Here is a 21154-nt window from a genome sequence, read left to right as displayed (position 1 = left end):
CTTCAGCAAGTATGGAAACATTAGGAACAAAAAGCCAAAACCTGGAAATTTTAGGCAATGTGGAAATACCTTTGTGATATATCAGTTTTCCCTTACGTGTGTTTGTCACAGTTTTGAGAATGAAGTAAGAGTGCCTATAGATCAAAATGTTATTAATGTAGCTTCACTTCACATCCTTTTCCCACACCTGCGATCCCATTGCTTTAACTAACTTCATGCAAGCCGACAGCCTTCTATAGTATAAACCTTAAAAACAGAGACATCATCAAGCAGCCATCACACAGTCACCTCTAACACTGTAATCAACCACTCCAGTGAGGAATCGATCTGTGGAACCCAGGTTCTGCCCCACATACCGTCCATCATGTGGCATCATGATCAATGGCCTGTTTTAAAGAGCAACTGACCTGGAAAGTTAACCAGGACTCTTGTTAGATTCTACCAGAATACACATAGAGGGTTTGTTTGCACCAGCAAGACTGCATTTTCTCTTTTGACAGGTGTCTCCATATTCAGAAAAACGGTTAGTGCATCTGCATGTTTTAACCGCTGCATGCATTTGTCCCTAAAGGGGCCGAGAGAGTGTTTGAGAAAGTGTGTCACCCTCACAGAGTTCAGCCGCTCGTCACGGGAGGTAAATGCATTTAGGTCGACCGAGCGAGAGAGGACTGGGGCGTGAGAGCTATTGAAATCTGGCCAGCCCAGCTCATCATGGTCCAGTTTTCTACGCACACCAATAATGGAGGTGAAAATGCAGAATGGCTCATCGAAAACAGGACGAGGGGTTACGGTCAACGGGACAGTGTCCACCCTGAAGAGGCAGCCGAGGCCCAAGACGGCGTCCAGCAGGCAGGAACGCGGCTCCTGTTCTTCAACAGCCTCTTGTCCAGTGTTCTCAGGATGTCAGAGCGACCTCAACGAAAAGCTGCTGCCCCGCTGTCCATCCAGCCTTTCCTCGCCCTCCCTGCACAGGCCTGGTTCCACCTCCAATCTGAAGGGCTCCATCTCCAGCCTGCAAGGTTCCTTGTCGAGCCTAAAGGGTTCGGTCGTCAGCCTCAAGAGCTTTCCTACGTCCTCGACACTGCAGAGCTCTAGTCTTAGCCTCCGGAGCTCCAGCTCCAGCCAGCGCAGCTCCAGTGAGGACGACAGCTGGGACACCAACAGCTGGAGCTCCGGCGCCACATGCCTCCTGCGCAGTTCCATTAAGCAGCACAGTGAAGAGGTTTTCCGGGTGCGCGCAGGCTCTGTGAGTCGACCTGAGGGTACGAGTGATTCCGAGACAGGCTACCAGAACTCCGACAGCTGCCAGGGAAGTGTGGTGGGATCGGAGAGCCAGGAGGGAGCGGAGCAGGTCGATGCGGGGCGGAGGGATTCGTCATCAAGTCAGGGAACCTCCGGTGCTTCAACGGCGTCATCCAACTTAGAGCAAAAGATTGAAGAGAAGCTCAAGTTTTCTCAGTTTCTTGATGAGGTTACATGCAGGGTCCTGGAACCCGAGTGTCTGCAAGCCTTCGGAGTGCCCATCCGTCAGAAGGAGCCGCCTTGCCCACAAACATCACCTCCCCAATGCCTAAACCTAACCCCAGTTTCCAGTCCTTGGTTTGGATCCAGTAGGGATTCTGCCTGTAATTCCAGGGACAGTAATGTGTACAAGTGGGCCAAGTGCATGCCAAGCTGCAAGATTCTGGATGCCAGTGAAACCCTGAGAAGAACTGAAGAGGAAATGGAAATGTTAGGAAGGACCTACCTAGAGACTGACATAGACCGAGCACGGAGGGAAGATGAAGTGAGTTCCACACATCTACGAGACGTGGAGAAAAGAACTTTACAGACTAGTGGCAAATCTTCTCGTGGATGCCCGAGTCCTGTTTCCAAGCGCTCAGACGGGGCACCACGACCACCGCACCGCACCACCTCCCTCCCAAGACCCGCTGCGAGCGGCATCACGGTGAGTGTCTGAGATATTAACCCTTATACCCTCCTGAAAACTTCTTTATGTTCAGCGGCTCAACACAAATAACTCACTGCATATGTGTTGTTCTAACATATCTTTAGTTCACACAACCAGGAGCTGAAGAGCAATAATAAAAGGTTTTAAAACAAAGAAAGTAGCGAGGAAGCTTGACGAATGACTTGAGACCGAAAGACCTGGCACCCATAGTGACTAAACTAAATTCACGAATCATTAAGAATCCTGATGATCTTAAGCAATAATTGGTAGTTATTTCCTGTTGCTCTTTGTTTACTTCCTAAAGGAACTGGTTTGGATTCTTCTGCTGTATTGGTATGACAAGTCATTAAATGCAAGTTACCTGACTTAAAATAAAATATATCGTCCTTTAAAACAATGTGGAAGGCGTTTTATCAAAGATTATTTTGAGGTCACAGGAGTAATCGAGCCCATCTCTGCTCTGTGACAGCACTTATTAAAAATACAACAGCGTTTCCTATTATTCAGACTGAAGCCGCCGCTGTCTGGACACACTTCTCTCACCTGACAGGGAACAGCAGCCATATTAATAAATCATCTGATCTGTTTTTTATGGAAGTGCTCCTTCTCAAAGGCCAATCATAAAGGCCGTGCAATGCTATAACCATAAAATGATACGAATCGTGGATCGAGTAAATAATTGATCATAATCTCTGTGCTGCATTACAGACAGTGAGACCTAACTGAAGTGTAGTGAAGTGAGTCTGGGCTGTTTCAGCTCATGTTTCTCAGATCTTCTGGATAACAGTGTGTATGATGGGATTTTCTCTCTCAGAAATAAATGCATTGAGGAAACAGTGTGTGACAGGGAATGATGAGCGTTCAGCTGTGAGCGGAGTTACTCAGCGTTTGTGAATATAGTGGATTGCTGCCATAAGACAATTTTGGGTCGTGTGTTATGAAGACATTCTGCTCGAGGTGTCAGTGCACTGAAACTGCATAACGACGCTGTGTGTGTGTGTGTGTGTGTGTGTGCGTGTACCTGGTATTGCCACCAGTAAATTTTGACCTTGTGGGGACATTTTTTGGCATCCCTACAGCTAATAAATCATATATAAAGAATACATAAATGTTTTAAAAATTGTAAAATGCCTGTAGTTTTGTGTGAGGGGTAATTTAGGTTTGTACAGTAGAAAAACCATTATGCCTATGAAATTATGTCTATGGAATAAAACATGGAGACCAAAGTGTGTGTGCATGTATGTTTGAAGTCGAGCGCTTACATTGTTGTAGTTGCATTGCGAAACTATATCATTGACACTTTCCATTTCTTTATTCACAAACTATTACTTGCTTTCCTCAGATTTTGCGTTAAATTCTAATTTCTAATCGCCACTCTCTGCATGTTCTTTCTTTCATAATACATGCAAATATGTTGCGAGCTGGTCTTCACGTTTGTCACATTTATACTACCCAAACGAGCGTGTTTAATTAAACAGCAGTGTTTAATGGTTGATGAATGCAGAAGGATTCTGTGATGTGCTGATGACAGCTGTCAATCACGTGAATAACCTCAGTGTTCTTCATGTGTCTCTTCAGGTTTCTGATGGAGACGCGAGCAGCAGCAGGTAAAGAGCCACCTTCTCTCCTCTTCTGTCCTCTCTTCTCCTTTCACTCCTTCTCTTATCTTCTTCTGTCCTGTCCAATCCTTTTGTCTCCTCGTCTCGTCTCTTCTCTTCTCTTCTCGTCTCTTCTCTTCTCTTCTCTTCTCTTCTCTTCTCTTCTCTTCTCTTCTCTTCTCTTCTCTTCTCGTCTCGTCTCGTCTCGTCTCTTCTCTTCTCTTCTCTCCTCTCCTCTTCTCTTTCGTCTTGTCGTCTGGTTTCCTCTCCTCTGTCGAATGTGTTTGTCTTCCTCCCTCCCTCCTCCATCTCACTCTGGTTCCTCTGTAGAATCTCAATCTGTGTGCCGTGTGAATGTTGACGTGTGTTTAGAGGTGGAACACACATGTGATCGTGACACGCAAACTCCACAGTCGGTGAGTGACACGTGTGAAGTACTGCATGATTTAATGTGTGTGTTTGAGTGGTCCGTGTGTGTTTCTCTGCTCTATGCTCGATTCACTGATATTTCACTGATGAACTGTTGGAGAAAGATAGATGACGGGTTATTCTGAGGTTAATACAGCGGTTACTGATAGTGGTATTTCTGAGCTTCATTATAATGAGATCTCTGCTAGGAAACGCTGCTCATTTAGTGGATGTAATGAGCTCTCAGAGAGAAACGTGGGCAAACGTCAGACTTCTCACTTCACTTTTCCATGTTTTACTGGATCTTCATGAGGACATTTTCTGAGGTTTTTCCCTCACAACGAAACACACACACTCTGTTTAAGCAGGTTTTTGATCATTCTCAGCTCTTTTGAACAGCATCATGTGTGTCACAGTGAGTTTAATGTGAGCTTCAGATGCTGATGCAGAGAGTATTTTGTTATTTACAGACTGAAACGTTAAAACAAGAAGCTTCATATATACAATGTTAAAGTCAGCATTAAAATAATTTTTTTTCCAAATGTATGTTATAGATATTTTCATGAATGATTCATCTGTGCATTTTTTTATTTATAATGTTTGACCTCAATATTACTGCATAACTGGATCTTCTGGTGAATTTTAGGTTTCTCTCTGGTGACGAATGCAGGTCTCCTCCAATCATTGAATGTTCTTTAACCCCGCCCCTTTCTTATAATCCACTGCAAACTCACATTCAGATCCGCCTCTATTTGTAATTGCCACACCCACATCTCAACATCCAATCAACAACTGGCAGATAAAATCCAATCTCAATAATCTGTTTAGTCAGCAGGAGCCCAAATACTGAAGTCCTTCAAAAAAGAGAGCGTCTGAAGAAACAAACTGGTCCCACGAATCAAATTTACACAATCAAACGCAAGTGAATATTGGCATCCATCAACAGCCCGAATGAAAATGGATCCTGTGTTCAGCTGAAGTTCTCGTTCCTGTGGATTTTCTCTGGGTTCTAGTTAATCTGAGTTTCCCTGCCTGACTGACAGCTTCGCTTTCGAGAAAGACCTTCAGCAGCAGAGATTTCCCATCATGCCGTCTGTCAGTGAACACATGGAGAGCTTCCTGTAGCAGAGCTGATTTCTGACGTGGATCAGAGCGTCTGTCGCATCACTGCACTACGTTCGTTTGATATTCCAGCTGCACACCAACCCGAGAGCATGTCTGTTCCACTGACGTGTTTAGAATGAGAAGAAAATACAGGAATAAACAGACAAACAGAAGAAAACAAGAGTAAAGCAGCTAATAATCACTCTACAGGCCTGAGCGTCAGTCACTGAGCACCTGATGGAAATGATTCAGAGCTTCTTTCTTCCCATTAGTAGAAGACAAGTGTGTCAGACAAACAGGAAGTAAGCATTACAGACACAGGAAGTGTTTGTTAAACAGAATGATCATTCTGTCATCAGATTACTGATGCCATTCAAACCTGTATCTGTACTTTCTTACTCTTCTGAAGATGTTTTGAGAAATAATTCATGTTTTTGTAGATGCAGTGGGTGCAGTATTGTTCGGTTTTACATTGTTCTTCATTTACAGAGGAAAGACAAAGGTTTGAGTGACATGAGCGAGCGTAAATGATACATATCCAGTGAACAATCGCTATAACAAGTGAATATTTATCTTTGTGTAAGAGCAGATCATAAACTCAAAGGGAGTCTTCATGCAAAACCAGAGTAAAAGCCTTTTCTTTCTGCTTGTAAAGGAAGGTGTGTGTGTGTGTGTGTGTGTGTGTGTGTGTGTGTGTGTGTGTGTGTGTGTGTCAGCGGGTGTTGTTTCTCATCAGTCATGTGACAGATGGTTCTCTGATCTCCTGTAGTTTCTCTAGCGTGGATTCAGCATGACGTCTCTGTAACGACACGATTCACCTGAGTTTCTCTAGACTCATATTGTCTGAATGTCAATGAGAACTCAGTTTGCTCTGTGAAAGTCACAGTAACAGCGAACCCTTGACTGTTATTATAGCCCCGTCAGAGGAAATATAGCAGCGTGATCACTGGAGACGCGTCCAGCACATGCAGTCAGGCATTCAGCATTACACTGCGTGGTTGTTTTTCTGATGTTTGTTCTTGTTTGAAGCATAAACCTTTCTCATCGAACAAGCCTTGTCTTGGGTTATCTGCACAGATTTAAAAGTGTTTTGATATTTATATACTGAGGAAGAACATCAGTGTGTGCAGCGCATTTGTTAGTTTACGAGCAGCTGTTATATTGACTTTAAAACTAGCAAATGATAAGGACTGTAAAAAAAAAAAAAAGGAAAATGTGTTAACTCTCTCTCACAACAGACACGGAAGAGAAGACAATGCTGAATAAAGTCATAGTTTTTGCTATTTTTGGACCAAAATGTATTTTCGATGCTTCAACAAATTCTAACTGACCCTCTGATGTCACATGGACATCAGAATTATTAATGAAATACTTTTCATTTTTGGGTGAACTATCCCTTTAAAGTCCCTGACAACAATAAAAAAAGCATCTTTGTGAGATACGGCCAGAAAATGGATCTAAGTGAATCTCAATGTTTTAATCTCTTTTTGTTGCTTTGAATCAAATAAACAGAAATGACAGTTTTTACAGTAATTCGGTAATGTTTTAATTCTGTAACAGGTCTCACGTCTGTATGTGGTGCACTCAAAAAAATGACTCTTTGGCTGAACATGATTCTATCATGGACAGTGGTTCCACATGTTTGTACCATGTTATTTGGACATGAATAAATCAAGTTATAAGGACTTGTCTACCTTTAGTTGAGTTTACTCAGTTTGCTTTAGTTCATCCTACATGAAATATCTGAGTAGAGATAATATGTTTACATCATGTAGAACCACTGTCCATGCAAGTTTAGCCAAAGTGTTATAAAAACATTAGCAAGTAAGATATAACTTTTCTTTACACATGATGTTAATTGTTTGCAGTTTAAGGATGTTACTATGTGAACATCATACACTAGCACTCTCATTAAAGTTACTTTTTTTTAAATTAAGTATTTTAGATGTTCTTTCAACCAGGTCCTCAACCCAACCACAAGCTCCACACTTCACCACAATGGTAACTCGCACAAAATACACCAATATAAAGTCTTTTAAAATGCCCACATAATAGAGCATTATACATGAAAAAGTCTCCTTATTATCACATTTTATTAAAAACTGCATAAAATAACACTTTATTTCAACATTTTCTCTCCCCATATCCAGTCCTGTGCAAAGCATGATGGGAAGTGTAAAACTTATTTTGAGGGACTTGATTGAAACATGTTCTTTCAAAATGAAAACTTTATGTTAAACCAACGAGAGACAGGTTTAAGTCAGTTTAACATGACACAATCATGTTGAAATGAAAAATAGCCAAAATGGCATTAATTCAACATGAATTGTTCAGGTAAAGTGAACAAAACTAAAAATTCATTTTTTTGAGTGTGGTGATATTATTGAATAATGATGTGTGTGGATGAGCTGAATACTCTTGACTCGTTGAGCCGTCTGTGTCTCTGCAGGAGACACTCTGAGAAAACATGAAAAAGATTTATATTGGGAAAACGGCACTAAGAGCATCAAGAAATGGTTGTAGACATCAGAAGAGGAGGTAAGAGTCTAAAATCGAACAGAAAGCGAGTGACTGAACCATCGATCCATCCATCAGGCTCTTCATCTAAATGTCATCAGCTGAATCCATCAGAGCCGTGTGTGATCGATGTTATCAGCTGCTGAACGCTGCTCAGATCCAGTTACAGACAAACAGACGGTTCAATCTGGACAATCAAGATGATAGAAAATCCTCTTTTTCTGAACTGGAAACTGTGAGGCTGAATCTTATATTGGTCCTGCGCTGGTGTTTTGTACACATATGGAAGAACACACACACACACACACACACACACACACACACTTACAGTTTCAGTCCATCACTCATTCTCATCCTCTTCATCCCTGTTCCTATCCTTTGGTCTCTGTTGATCTGATTTTACCATGGTAAATGTGTACTAAAGAGTCACTAGTCTCTAAAGAGTACTAGTACTAAAGAGTCACTATTTGGGTGAGAGTAAATGACTAAAGTGAAATACTTTAGTAAAACAGAACAATAATGTTGCTATTAAAAACAAACATTAGAGTGTAGAGTTTTTAGCTTTCACATAGAGTTGAATGTGATAGAAATGCACTGAAATCAGATCAAGTGAATTAAGGGCTCAGTCATAATTATTTCTCTTTCATATTAGAGTCATTAAAGTACAGCTCTAGTATCTCACGTATGGATACTCCACAAGCACATGAATAAATCATCTTTTGATCAGAGTGTGTTTGCTGTGCAGCGAGTGAGGCATTTTTAATTGAGATCTCAGTCTTATCTGTTCCGGTGTTTGAGAAGCACTGTTGTTGAGGAGTGACTGAAATGATGGTGTTTGTGTGTGTGTAGCTGGCTGCAGGAGCAGAAGGAGGATCTGCGCAGACGTCTCGGCTGCACCACACACAAACTGCAGCAGCTGCAGAGCGAGAGCGAGGACACACGTCAGTATCTGGAGACGGAGCTGCGTCGAGCTCAACAACAACTGGACAGATTCACAGAGAAGCTGCGCAGGTCCGAGCAACACGTCTCTGAGTGAAGCAGCTGATCAGAAAGCAGCTGAGAATTAAATACTGTGTGTGAGTGAAGTGACCGTACAGATTTACTGTCACACACAACCATCTGAAACTAACTAGTCAAGTCACACTTATTTCAGCAATGTTGCAAGATGTGACTCTAAATGAATGATGCTCAGAAAGATACAAGCTTTTTGTTTTAACCAGATGCACAAAATATAAAGGCCTGGAGAAAAAATAAAAGATTTCTGAAACCCTCAATCCCACTATACACTTATGACAGATCTGTGTGTGTGTGTGTGTTTGACTTGATCATCATCTTCATCATCTTCATCTCTCCTGCAGGATTCAGAGCAGCTATGCAGCTCTACAGAGAATAAACCAGGACATGGAGGAGAAAATCCACCGAATGGTAAGAGAAAAATCCATTAGAATAAACCAAATGACTTCAAAAAAAGTCCAAAGAGTGACCTGATCTCTGATAAATCTTCTTTCATTGCTTCATTATCGCTTGATGATAAAACTCGTATCCCTTTATTTATATCTCAAACGCTGATGATGCTTTATCATAAATAATCACAGTAACACTTTAGAGACAAACGCTGAAGAGCATCACGGTCCTCGGATCACCTTCTGTGTTTATCACTTATCGACAGCGACTGACATGTTGAAGCAATGTCAGCAGTTATATGAAGCATTCTGGAAGCTTCTGCTCTTGATTGGTGATCAACGAGTGCTGCTCTCTGAACAACTGACCAGCAGAAGTGAAGGTGGAGAAAAAGAGACACTCACTCTCAGAGCGGTTGTTAATTATCTTCTTTTAATCATGGATGCGGGTAATCATGCAGCATTAATTTTATTGGATTTGTCAGCAGCTTATGACACCATTGATCACCGGATCCTTCTGACTTAAAATGGTTTGCCTCTTATTTGGAATATAGATCCTTTTCAGTGACGATCGGTAACTATTTCTCTGCTTCAGCACCTATTATATGTGGGGACCCACAAGGGTCTGTTTTGGGTCCAGTCCTGTTTTCATTGTTCATGCTCCCTTTGGGAATTATTTAAAAAAAAGTAGGGTATTTCTTATTATCTGTATGCAGTTGACACTCAAGTCTATTCGCCGCTGAGACCAAGTAGCAAGGATTCCATTGTTATACTCATTGAGTGAAATATACTCAGTGATTTATATAATTCTGCATCTCCAGTATATGTATCTGGATTTATGAATGTTTATTTCACTGTGACGGTCAACTGCAGCTCAGAACTCAATCTGTCCAATGATGCTGACGAGAAATTCAATGTTTTTCCTAAATGTGGCATTTTCTGTCCTCATTAGTCCAAGTTTCTCAGTAAAAACACAAATGAGACCCCAGAGACGATGTTCAAACCCTGCAAAAGAAATCACAGTGACCATGTTTCAAATATGGGTCAAACAGTAGATGTGCAGTTGTCACGGTTGGGTTTGGGAAAACACAAAGAGAGGGTAGATCCAAATGCAGGTAAGGGTTTTATTAAAACAGAGGGGTAACTACAAAAATAAACAGTCATGAGAGACAAACATAACCAAAAGAGGGAACCGGATGAAACGGGGAACTCGGAAGAATGAGAAGGTAGAGGAAGTCTCGGGGGAACGAGAGCATGAGACACATAGGGTAAGGACTCCATGAAGACAACAGAGAAAGACAGCTCTATATAGGGAAACTAATGACAGAGTATTGTCAACACCTGTGCGATTCTAATTGGAGTGCAATTACTGTGAAGACACAACCAGACTAGCGGAATTAAAGTGCCTATGGTGAAGTGCCTAAGGGGAAGTGAGCTCATTAGGGAACACCCAGGAAAACAAAGACTGGCAGCGTGACATTACCCCCTCCCTACGGAGCAGCTACCAGATGCTCCACCTAAACCCAGGAAAACCCCAACAGAAAAAGAGGCAGGAGGGAGGTGGAACGGCGGCGGACCAGGGGGAGGGACAGAAAACAGGGACAGGAGCAACCAGGAGGAATGGAAAGGTGCAACACAAAACAAGGAGTCCAGGAGGGAGGCGGACAGGTGGAGGCTCAGGGGGAGGGAAGGAGGGCCAGACTAAACTAAAAGGAACAGACAGAAACAGAACTCAAAAAACACAAAACATAAGTCCATGAAGGGCATGTTGAGGCGTCCACCAGGACGGAGCAGATGACCACCACATCTTTGTGGTCGAGGCCGGAGTCCACCAGGGCGGAGCGGAAGACCACCACGGCCTTGTGGTCAAAGTCAAAGCCCTCCAGGGCGGAGCGGAAGACCACCACGTCTTTGTGGTCGAGGCCGGAGTCCACCAGGGCGGAGCAGAAGACCACCACGTCCTCATGGTCACCGCCGGAGTCCCCCAGAGCGGAGCGGACGACCACCACGTCCTCGTGGTCACCGCCCGAGTCCCCCAGGGTGGAGCGGACGACCACCACGTCCTCGTGGTCACCGCCTCGGGAACTGTATCAGGCACCGCCTCTGGAACAGCCTCGGGCACCGCCTCGGGAACTGCATCGGGCACCGCCTCGGGGACTGCATCGGGCACCGCCTCGGGGACTGCATCGGGCACCGCCTCGGGAACAGCATCGGGCACCGCCTCGGGAACAGCATCGGGCACCGCCTCGGGAACTGCATCGGGCACCGCCTCGGGAACTGCATCGGGCACCGCCTCGGGAACTGCATCGGGCACCGCCTCGGGACCAGCATCGGGCACCGCCTCGGGAACAGCATCGGGCTCCGCCTCGGGAACTGCATCGGGCACCGCCTCGGGAACTGCATCGGGCACCGCCTCGGGAACTGCATCGGGCACCGCCTCGGGAACTGCATCGGGCACCGCCTCGGGAACTGCATCGGGCACCGCCTCGGGAACTGCATCGGGCACCGCCTCGGGAACAGCATCGGGCACCGCCTCGGGAACAGCATCGGGCACCGCCTCGGGAACAGCCTCGGGCACCGCCTCGGGAACTGTATCGGGCACCGCCTCGGGAACAGCATCGGGCACCGCCTCGGGAACAGCATCGGGCACCGCCTCGGGAACAGCCTCGGGCACCGCCTCGGGAACAGCATCGGGCACCGCCTCGGGAACAACATCGAGCACCGCCTCGGGAACTGCATCGGGCACCGCCTCGGGAACTGCATCGGGCACCGCCTCGGGAACAGCATCGGGCACCGCCTCGGGAACTGCATCGGGCACCGCCTCGGGAACAGCATCGGGCACCGCCTCGGGAACAACATCGAGCACCGCCTCGGGAACTGCATCGGGCACCGCCTCGGGAACTGCCTCGGGCACCGCCTCGGGAACTGCCTCGGGCACCGCCTCGGGAACTGCCTCGGGCACCGCCTCGGGAACTGCATCGGGCACCGCCTCGGGAACTGCATCGGGCACCGCCTCGGGAACTGCATCGGGCACCGCCTCGGGAACAACATCGAGCACCGCCTCGGGAACTGCATCGGGCACCGCCTCGGGAACTGCATCGGGCACCGCCTCGGGAACTGCATCGGGCACCGCCTCGGGAACAGCCTCGGGCACCGCCTCGGGAACAGCATCGAGCACCGCCTCGGGAACTGCATCGGGCACCGCCTCGGGAACAGCATCGGGCACCGCCTCGGGAACAACATCGAGCACCGCCTCGGGAACTGCATCGGGCACCGCCTCGGGAACAGCATCGGGCACCGCCTCGGGAACTGCATCGGGCACCGCCTCGGGAACAGCATCGGGCACCGCCTCGGGAACAACATCGAGCACCGCCTCGGGAACTGCATCGGGCACCGCCTCGGGAACTGCCTCGGGCACCGCCTCGGGAACTGCCTCGGGCACCGCCTCGGGAACTGCCTCGGGCACCGCCTCGGGAACTGCCTCGGGCACCGCCTCGGGAACTGCATCGGGCACCGCCTCGGGAACTGCATCGGGCACCGCCTCGGCCTCCGGAACAGCAACGGGAACCGCATCGGGAACGGCTTCGGTCACCGCCTCGGCCTCCGGAACAGCAGCGGGCACCGCCTCGGCCTCCAGAACAGCAACGGGAACCGCATCGGGAACGGCCTCGGCCACCGCCTCGGTCTCCGGAACAGCAGCGGGTACCGCCTCGGCCTCCAGAACCGCAGCGGGCACCACATCGGGAACAGCATCGGGCATTGCCTCGGCCTCTCGAACAGCATCGAGCACCTTCTCGGGAACAGCCTCGGCCTCGGAAACAGCATCGGGCACCGCCTCGGGAACTGCATCGGGCACCGCCTCGGAGACTGCATCGGGCACCGCCTCGGAGACTGCATCGGGCACCGCCTCGGCCTCCGGAACATTAGCGGGCACCGCCTCGGGAACAGCATCGGGCACCGCCTCGGGAACTGCATCGGGCACCGCCTCGGGAACTGCATCAGGCACCGCTTCGGGAACAGCCTCGGCCTCCGGAACAGCAGCGGGCACCGCCTCGGCCTCCAGAACAGCAACGGGAACCGCATCGGGAACGGCCTCGGCCACCGCCTCGGCCTCCGGAACAGCAGCGGGTACCGCCTCGGCCTCCAGAACCGCAGCGGGCACCACATCGGGAACAGCATCGGGCATTGCCTCGGCCTCTCGAACAGCATCGAGCACCTTCTCGGGAACAGCCTCGGCCTCGGAAACAGCATCGGGCACCGCCTCGGGAACTGCATCGGGCACCGCCTCGGAGACTGCATCGGGCACCGCCTCGGTCTCCGGAACATTAGCGGGCACCGCATCGGGAACGGCCTCGGCCACCGCCTCGGTCTCCGGAACAGCAGCGGGCACCGCATCGGGAAAAGCCTCGGCCACCGCCTCCGGAACAGCAGCGGGCACCGCATCGGGAATGGCTTCATGGACGGCAGCCGCCCGCTCGGGAACGTTCTCCGGGTCCTGAGGAACAGTAGCTGCCTGTCTCCTCCTCCGCCCTCTACGATGGAGAGTCGGTGGCGTTGAGTCGGCAATCTTGTGCTGTGGTGCTGGGCTGGCGGCCATCTTGAGCTGTGGCGCTAGGCTGGCGGCCATCTTGGGCTGTGGGGCTGGGCTGGTGGCCATCTTGGGTTGTGGGGCTGAGCTGGCAGCCTTGTCTGGAAACTCTGGTGTGGTTGTTGCATTCCACTGAGCACGATGGTGCAGGTAATTGGTAAACCCCCAAAAGTCCAGGATCTCTAACCCCTTCATCTCCCATTGAGGTAAAGGATCATCCAGGCAATTATTAAACCAATCCTTTAGTGCTGCATCATTGTAACCTAACCCGACTGCCAAAGTCCAAAACAATTGCGCCAGGCCACCCACCTCCCTTCCCTCTTGATGAAGGGTGGTTAAGTTCCGGACTCTCCCCCTCCGTTCCTCCATGGTGGCTGGGGAACCGATTCGAAATCTCACACCGCTGGATCTAGGCATGATGGAGTCCTTCTGTCACGGTTGGGTTTGGGAAAACACAAAGAGAAGGTAGATCCAAATGCAGGTAAGGGTTTTATTAAAACAGAGGGGTAACTACAAAAATAAACAGTCATGAGAGACAAACATAACCAAAAGAGGGAACCGGATGAAACGGGGAACTCGGAAGAATGAGAAGGTAGAGGAAGTCTCGGGGGAACGAGAGCATGAGACACATAGCGTAAGGACTCCATGAAGACAACAGAGAAAGACAGCTCTATATAGGGAAACTAATGACAGAGTATTGTCAACACCTGTGCGATTCTAATTGGAGTGCAATTACTGTGAAGACACAACCAGACTAGCGGAATTAAAGTGCCTATGGTGAAGTGCCTAAGGGGAAGTGAGCTCATTAGGGAACACCCAGGAAAACAAAGACTGGCAGCGTGACAGCAGTATCTTACGACAGACCATTCCTCCACATTCAGCTCTTTCTAAACTGAGAGACGACATCTACATTCACTCTTAAACACGGTCAGGCTCCAGAAACAAACTGGACGCTGTTCAAAGACACTTGAGCATCTGACGCTTAAGACCTCATCGCTTTCAGTTTTTTAGTAATTGGCTCATGAGGGATTTGAGACTCGACCAGAAACACACACTCTCTCTCTATCTCTCTCACAAACACACACACACACAGACCCTCTCTCTCTCAAACACACACACACACACACAGGTTAAACTCCCACGTCAAACTCACAGGCACTCAAGTGAAACATCAGCGCAGGTCACATGACCGCACAGACACTACTGGAAGAGAGCTGCACTGAGCTGGACGCACGTCCTGATTTTGCCAAGTTCAATGTGTTCCTAGGTCAACATATTTTGTTGACCCTGGAACAACATTTTACTCCAAAAATATATTATTAACCATATCCCTACACCTAAACCTAACCTTAACCATGAGTAATCCCTAAAATCAGAGGAAATGATAGATGGATGACACTGATGTACAAGCATCAAACACTGATTTTAAGCGTAAACTTCACAAAATCTATAAACTGGTTCTTCAAATCTGATTGGTTAATCACGATGTTGTCCCAGGAACATGTCTCACTTGGTAAAATCAGGTTCTGCGAGCTGGACGATGACATCACTGAATCAACAATGAACTGGCTTGAAATGATACATTTTTCTATTATGCTCTTGCATTATCAGCACACAGTTTTCCTGTTTATCACTGTAAAGCTGCTTTGACACAATCTATATTGTATAAAGCGCTATAGAAATAAAGTTGAGTTGACTAGATGTTGCCATAGAAACAGCATCACATAAACACTGCAGTAATTCAGTGACACATATAGACAATTATGAAATTCTGGTTTATATAAAAGCTGCTTCACAGACTAAATGCTGAAGTACATCAGTCATGTGAGCGAGTGTTTAACTACATCCAGAGTCAAACAGAACGAGGTCTGTCCTGTTGAATGAAATCCATGAATCATATGCAAATACTGCTGATACTCCACATGGTTTGCTCAATCAATGTGAACCAAAGAAAGAAAGGGATTTCTATTTCAACAAACACACAAGCAGACACTTTGAGATCTGCTAGAGATGTGCTTTCTTATGAAACTCGTCTGATTGATGAGCAGAAATTACAGACTGAACTGAAGCTGACTGAAATGCATTTGTAAAGAACTCTTTACGGTTACATTTCCAAAGCAGCTTTATAGAAAAATCATGTTAATGTTGATTGTATGTTAAATGTTATTCCATCAATTACTCACCCTCGAGTTGTTCTGAGAGTCCACATAGTTGATGGTACCCACTGATTTCCATCTATGTATTTATCATGTATTGATCTATTACATTGATGTATTTTTTCTATACTATAGTTGTCAACTGTTTGGTAACCAGCATTCTTAAAAAAATATCTTATTATTTTTGGGAGAGTAAATGATGACAAAATAATAATTTTTGGAAGAACTATCGTTGCATCTATCAGATTAGAGCACTAATCTATAGTAATCAATAGTACGCTCATGTTGGCTGTTTGTGTTTCAGACTCAACATCACGACGAGGAGAAGAGATCTCTGAGTCGAGAGATCGTCACACTGAAAAACCACCTGATGGAGGACAAGATCACCATCCAGAAGCTGCGAGAGGATAACGTACGTATGACAGATGTTTCCATCATCCACAGACTAGTGACGCTTCTCAGCTTCATCTGATAGGAAGCGTCATCTCCAGCAGGAAGTGTTCTGATGTGATGAAGGTTCCTGACAGGTTTCACTGGGATCTCTGTGATGGAGCGAGTGTTTGAGGTTCTTCACTAGATCCCTCTCAAACGAGATGTAAAGGCTCATGGACTGGGAAGATTAACATGTTTAGCTAGTTTGTGAATCAAGGGTAACCATCAGAACTTTTCTTGTCAGTTTAATCCTAACTAGACTAACTATAATCAATGTTCACATCAGCCTCATTCAGCTCAAATAAATGAGGAGAGACATTTGTCTGCTGTGTTTGTGAGTGAATGACAGATGTGTAATATTGATGGGTTGAGAGTTGGTTTGTGCTTTTTGTCTGTAGGATCTGTACAGGAAAGACTGTAATCTGGCGGCTCAGCTGCTCCAGTGTGGAAAATCTCCTTACAGAGCGCACAAACTGTCCGAGGTATGGCTGAGCACACACACACACAGACATAGACACACACACACACACACACACACACACATTCAAACACACACTGACACACACACACACACAGACATATACACAGACACACGCGTGCACACACACACACACACACACACACACACACACACTCACACACAGACACAGACACACACACACACACACATTCAAACACACACTGACACACACACAGACACAGACACACACACACACACACACACACACACACACACACCCACACACACACAGACATAGACACAGACACACGCACACACACACACACATTCAAACACACACTGACACACACACAGACACAGACACACGCACACACACACACACACACCCACACACACAGACATAGACACATACACACGCACAAACACACACACACACACACACACACATTCAAACACACACTGACACACACACACACACACACATTCAAACACACACTGACACACGCACACACACACACACACACAGACAGACATAGACACAGACACACGCACACACACTCACACACACATTCAAACACACACTGACACACACACACACACACACACACACACATTCAAACACACACTGACACACACACAGACACAGACACACGCACACACACTCACATTCACCCCCCCCCCCCCACACACACACTCATACACACACACAATCAAATTCACCCCCCCTCACACACACACACACACACACACACACTCACACACACAATCAAATTCACCCCCCCTCACACACACACACACACTCACACACACACACACAGACACACACACACTCACATTCACCCCCCCCCCCACACACACACTCACACACACACACAATCAAATTCACCCCCCCTCACACACACACACACACACACACATGCCTCTGGTTTCTTTCTCAAAGGGAAGCTCATCCTAAAAATAGCACAACTTTAAAGAAAGTCAGGGGCTTAATGAATGCTTTCCATTTTCATTCTGCAGACGCAGGTTTAAAATCCATCGTCTCTTTCTTCTGAAAGGCCAGACGGGTTTCATTCGAATAGAGACTCTCTCTGCTATGTTTGATGGTGGCAAAGAGAAATGCGGTGGCTTTACTGAGTCTGTTTACAGACATGTCCCAAATACTGTTGATCACGGAGAGAACAGAGCTCTTCCCATAATGCATCTCTGCTGCGTCCTTCTGATGGACTACAGAGGATGAGGACAGATGAGGGTTTTCTTTGTGTGATTCATCATGTGTGCCATTTGACATATGCACATGTTTCTGGGAGAATGCAATAATTTTGCGACAGAAAGCCGAACTTTTGTGTTCAGTACTCAGTAATTTTCTTAGGGGAATGCAAAAGTTTTGCGAGAGTATGTCGAAGTTTTGCGAGTGAATGCAAAGTTTTCGTTTTTTCCCTCACCATGTCCCTTTAGGAGTATGATTTATTATTTCCAACACATTTGTTCTCTTCCCGAGTCGTGTCTCTGTGTGTTTGTTTCAGCTTCCCGCTGATCTTCAGGAGCGAGTGAGCTCTCACATGGAGCAGCAGAGTCACGGCTGGCATCACTCCTTCTCAGACGCCGTTCCCACCGCCGTCATCGGCCGGGTCCTGGAGAAACCTGAGCCTGGGAGAAGCTGTCCGGTCACACGCTCGCCGAGCCCGCAAGCCCCAGTATTCCCATCCGGCACGGACAACAGAGTTCAGCGGCACACGGTGTACAAGTCGTCTGACCTGTCCTGCAGTGACACGGCCCTGTACTGTCCGTCTGATGAGCGGCGGAGTGACCGCTGGCCGGAGAGACGGCAGAGCGCTGACCAGAGCAGACGGATCCCAAGACACACGTCCACCGACGGCAACCTGGACGACGAGAGCTTCCACCTGCATGGAGATCCTTTCCATGGGTTCGTCCTTGGATCTCTTCCCGCCTCCAGCCGTTATTCCAGCTGCAGCACAGCCTCGGATGAGAAGGACCACGCGTCTTCCTCCTCCCAGCAGGCTCTGTTCGCTGACTGGTGTGATGGAGACTATGTGTTCAAGAACTTATCCTCATACGGAAAGGAATGTCCAGGTTTTCCCAAGTCAAGCAGCTCGCAGCACGTGGGCTCACAGAACGGCCGATCCGGAGACAGACGCTTCCACGTCCCTGCGGTCACACCGGAGCGCTGGCGGCAGATGAGCATGGAGGACATCAGCAGCTTCTCGCCCTTCAGTTTCCCAGAGCGCTACTTCACTGTCGGTCCTGCCAAGATTAAAGCAGATCCTCTTTACAGCAGCTTCCAGGAGGAAGACAACATCTTCCAGACACGCGCGCCGGATCCACGATTCCCTGCGTCAGAGGGATCGAGTCCTGCGCTGTACCCGAAGATGAGTCTGAATCCACTGAAGACAGAGAGAGGACTGATGTTTCACTCAAAGGGTTCGACAAGCAGCTTTTTCATAACTGGAAACGGCAAAGACAAGGAGAACACGACTAAAGACGCTTTACAGAGAGATTACGCTGATGAAAGTCCCGGCAGTTCAGCCGAGTCACTAAACCACGGTCTGGACGTCCAGAAATACAAAGATCTTAAAAACCCTGGAGCTCAGAGAATTACGCCACAGCATCAAAAGTTTGGAAACGCTGGACTCAGTCGCAAAAACAGTCTGACTAAAGCTCAGCTTTATGGAACGCTGCTTAACTAACGATCAGTAAAATAAAGAACAATATGTGAACGTTTGCAAACCTGTTGACTGTTGTCATGTTGAGTTTCACTGGATACTGGAAAGAGTCTTGGTTGATTTTACACCTGAAGTATGTGTTTCCAAAGACTTGTACTGTCTCTTCAGCCCCTCGTCTGTCATTGGTCGTTCAGACAGATTGTCCCGCCCCCAAACTCACCTGATTGGTTCAGTCAGAAGTTGACGATTTGGGCTGCTCAAAAAACTGAAGTATGTTGTTTATCAAATTGTATTCCTGTCACAATAACAGCAGCATCAAAGGAAATAAACTGAAATCAAATAAATACATTTTTCAGGGAAAACCTTAAAGTGAATTAAAAAGAGAAAATGTTTGCAGCTTTACAGTCTCAATGCATTGCATGTTTAGTTTTAAATTATATATTGTTTTTTTTTACCCATTTGTGTTTGTGTATATGGTATTTTCCATACATAATTAACAAATTAATCACCAAACTTTGTTCCAAACTCTTATTCGTATACAAAGTGTATATCTTTACCAATTAGTCAAATGTTTTAATTTAGAGATTATTTATTATCAGTCTAATTCATCGGGTCAAATCTAAACCACTTTCTCTTTAGACAAAATCAGAAACTATAACAGCCATAAAAGTCATAGTACAGTTAGTTCTGTTACAAACGTTTTACAAATGATTTGATTCTAAATAATATTTGATCTTTAGGACTGCAGCAGATCAACACACGTCATTTCCAAACATGTTTCAGCTAACACTGGTTTTATCCAGGTATATAATTGAGACAGATGTTGATAGTTAAAGTGACAGTGATCGTGTGTTTGATGTTTCTACCTCACTGTCCGATCTGACCACATTAAAGGAGAAACTGATTCCAGACGCATGTTTCTAGATTCTTTCTGTATTTTTCTTTACTAAATAAATCCTCTCCATACCAAATACATTTCTCTGTGTGAATTGATGAGTATATTTAATATCAACACGTTATAATGAAAAACATATAATGATATCATTTTATCTGTGTTATTAAGGACACAAATAAAACACAAGTGTATAAACGTAAACAAACATGAAATAACCACAACAAATAAAAATATCTGTGAAATGTTTTTGTAAGTGTATGTGCAGCTGATGTTGAATGTAGAAATATTGGACTCAAACAGACTCGAAGCAAAAAGCGAGGAACAGTTTTCCAACACAAAAGGAGTTCAGCACTTCTTATGTTTAATTTAAATATATTTCTTGGCTTCAGTAGAGGTCTCACATGACTCTAGGGTTTTTTAATTTTGAGTTTTCGTGAACTGCATGGAAACCAGTGTAACCTGCATCAGCTCAGCAGACCGGACAGAACCTGATCACAGTCTGAAGATTGAAGCTCTGACCCTCCACAGAGACGCTTGCTGTGCTCCATTATTAAACACACACACACACACACACACACACACACACACACACACACATGAAACAGAATCTGATAGCAGCGGCTCTCATTTCCTACAGACACACAGATATGAGACGAGCGAGAGCCACATCACCTCAGGATCTGATCAAACCCAGCAGAAACAGACTGCAGTCTTCATCAGCGCTCTCTTCAGCGTGAATCATGATCACATGTGTCTCAGTGTTTAGTCCATCCATAAGAAACACACAGATGCTCTCATGCATATCTGTGAATGTTCAGTGTGTGCGTCATTCACCTCTCCTGGGTCTACAGTGACAGAGCAGCTCCACATCAGAGACATGAAATTTCCACTGCATTCTCAAAACTCAGGCAATTTGATAATACCTAGAATATCAAAATCAACTGCGGGCGGCAGATCCTTTTCC

General features: G+C 46.4%; 2 protein-coding genes across 2 annotated transcripts; both read left to right on the top strand.

The window, feature by feature from the left end:
- Window positions 1-739: 739 nt before the first annotated feature.
- LOC127933354 (uncharacterized) lies at window positions 740-5082 on the top strand. The gene is made up of 3 exons (XM_052530295.1): window positions 740-1948; window positions 3530-3558; window positions 5001-5082. Exons 1-3 carry the CDS (start codon window positions 740-742, stop codon window positions 5080-5082), a joined length of 1320 nt encoding a protein of 439 aa, XP_052386255.1.
- Window positions 3892-20266, top strand: LOC127933168 (brain-enriched guanylate kinase-associated protein-like). The gene is made up of 7 exons (XM_052529944.1): window positions 3892-3965; window positions 7511-7599; window positions 8428-8589; window positions 8937-9003; window positions 16027-16134; window positions 16553-16636; window positions 18138-20266. The coding sequence occupies exons 2-7, from the start codon at window positions 7529-7531 to the stop codon at window positions 19317-19319; spliced, it is 1674 nt and encodes a 557-aa protein (XP_052385904.1). The 5' UTR covers window positions 3892-3965; window positions 7511-7528; the 3' UTR covers window positions 19320-20266.
- Window positions 20267-21154: the final 888 nt, after the last annotated feature.

This window comes from Carassius gibelio, chromosome A17 (assembly GCF_023724105.1).
Source record: "Carassius gibelio isolate Cgi1373 ecotype wild population from Czech Republic chromosome A17, carGib1.2-hapl.c, whole genome shotgun sequence".
NCBI classification, from domain to species: Eukaryota; Metazoa; Chordata; class Actinopteri; order Cypriniformes; family Cyprinidae; genus Carassius; species Carassius gibelio.
This window is presented reverse-complemented; position numbering and strand designations above follow the sequence as displayed.

Coding starts and splice junctions, on each gene's coding strand:
- LOC127933354 (XM_052530295.1), top strand. CDS start 740: ATGGAGGTGAAAATGCAGAATGGCTCATCGAAAACAGGACGAGGGGTT. Junction 1,949..3,529: donor CCGCTGCGAGCGGCATCACG/GTGAGTGTCTGA, acceptor GTGTCTCTTCAG/GTTTCTGATGGAGACGCGAG. Junction 3,559..5,000: donor GGAGACGCGAGCAGCAGCAG/GTAAAGAGCCAC, acceptor CCTGACTGACAG/CTTCGCTTTCGAGAAAGACC.
- LOC127933168 (XM_052529944.1), top strand. CDS start 7,529: ATGAAAAAGATTTATATTGGGAAAACGGCACTAAGAGCATCAAGAAAT. Junction 8,590..8,936: donor TTCACAGAGAAGCTGCGCAG/GTCCGAGCAACA, acceptor TCTCTCCTGCAG/GATTCAGAGCAGCTATGCAG. Junction 16,135..16,552: donor AGAAGCTGCGAGAGGATAAC/GTACGTATGACA, acceptor TTTTGTCTGTAG/GATCTGTACAGGAAAGACTG.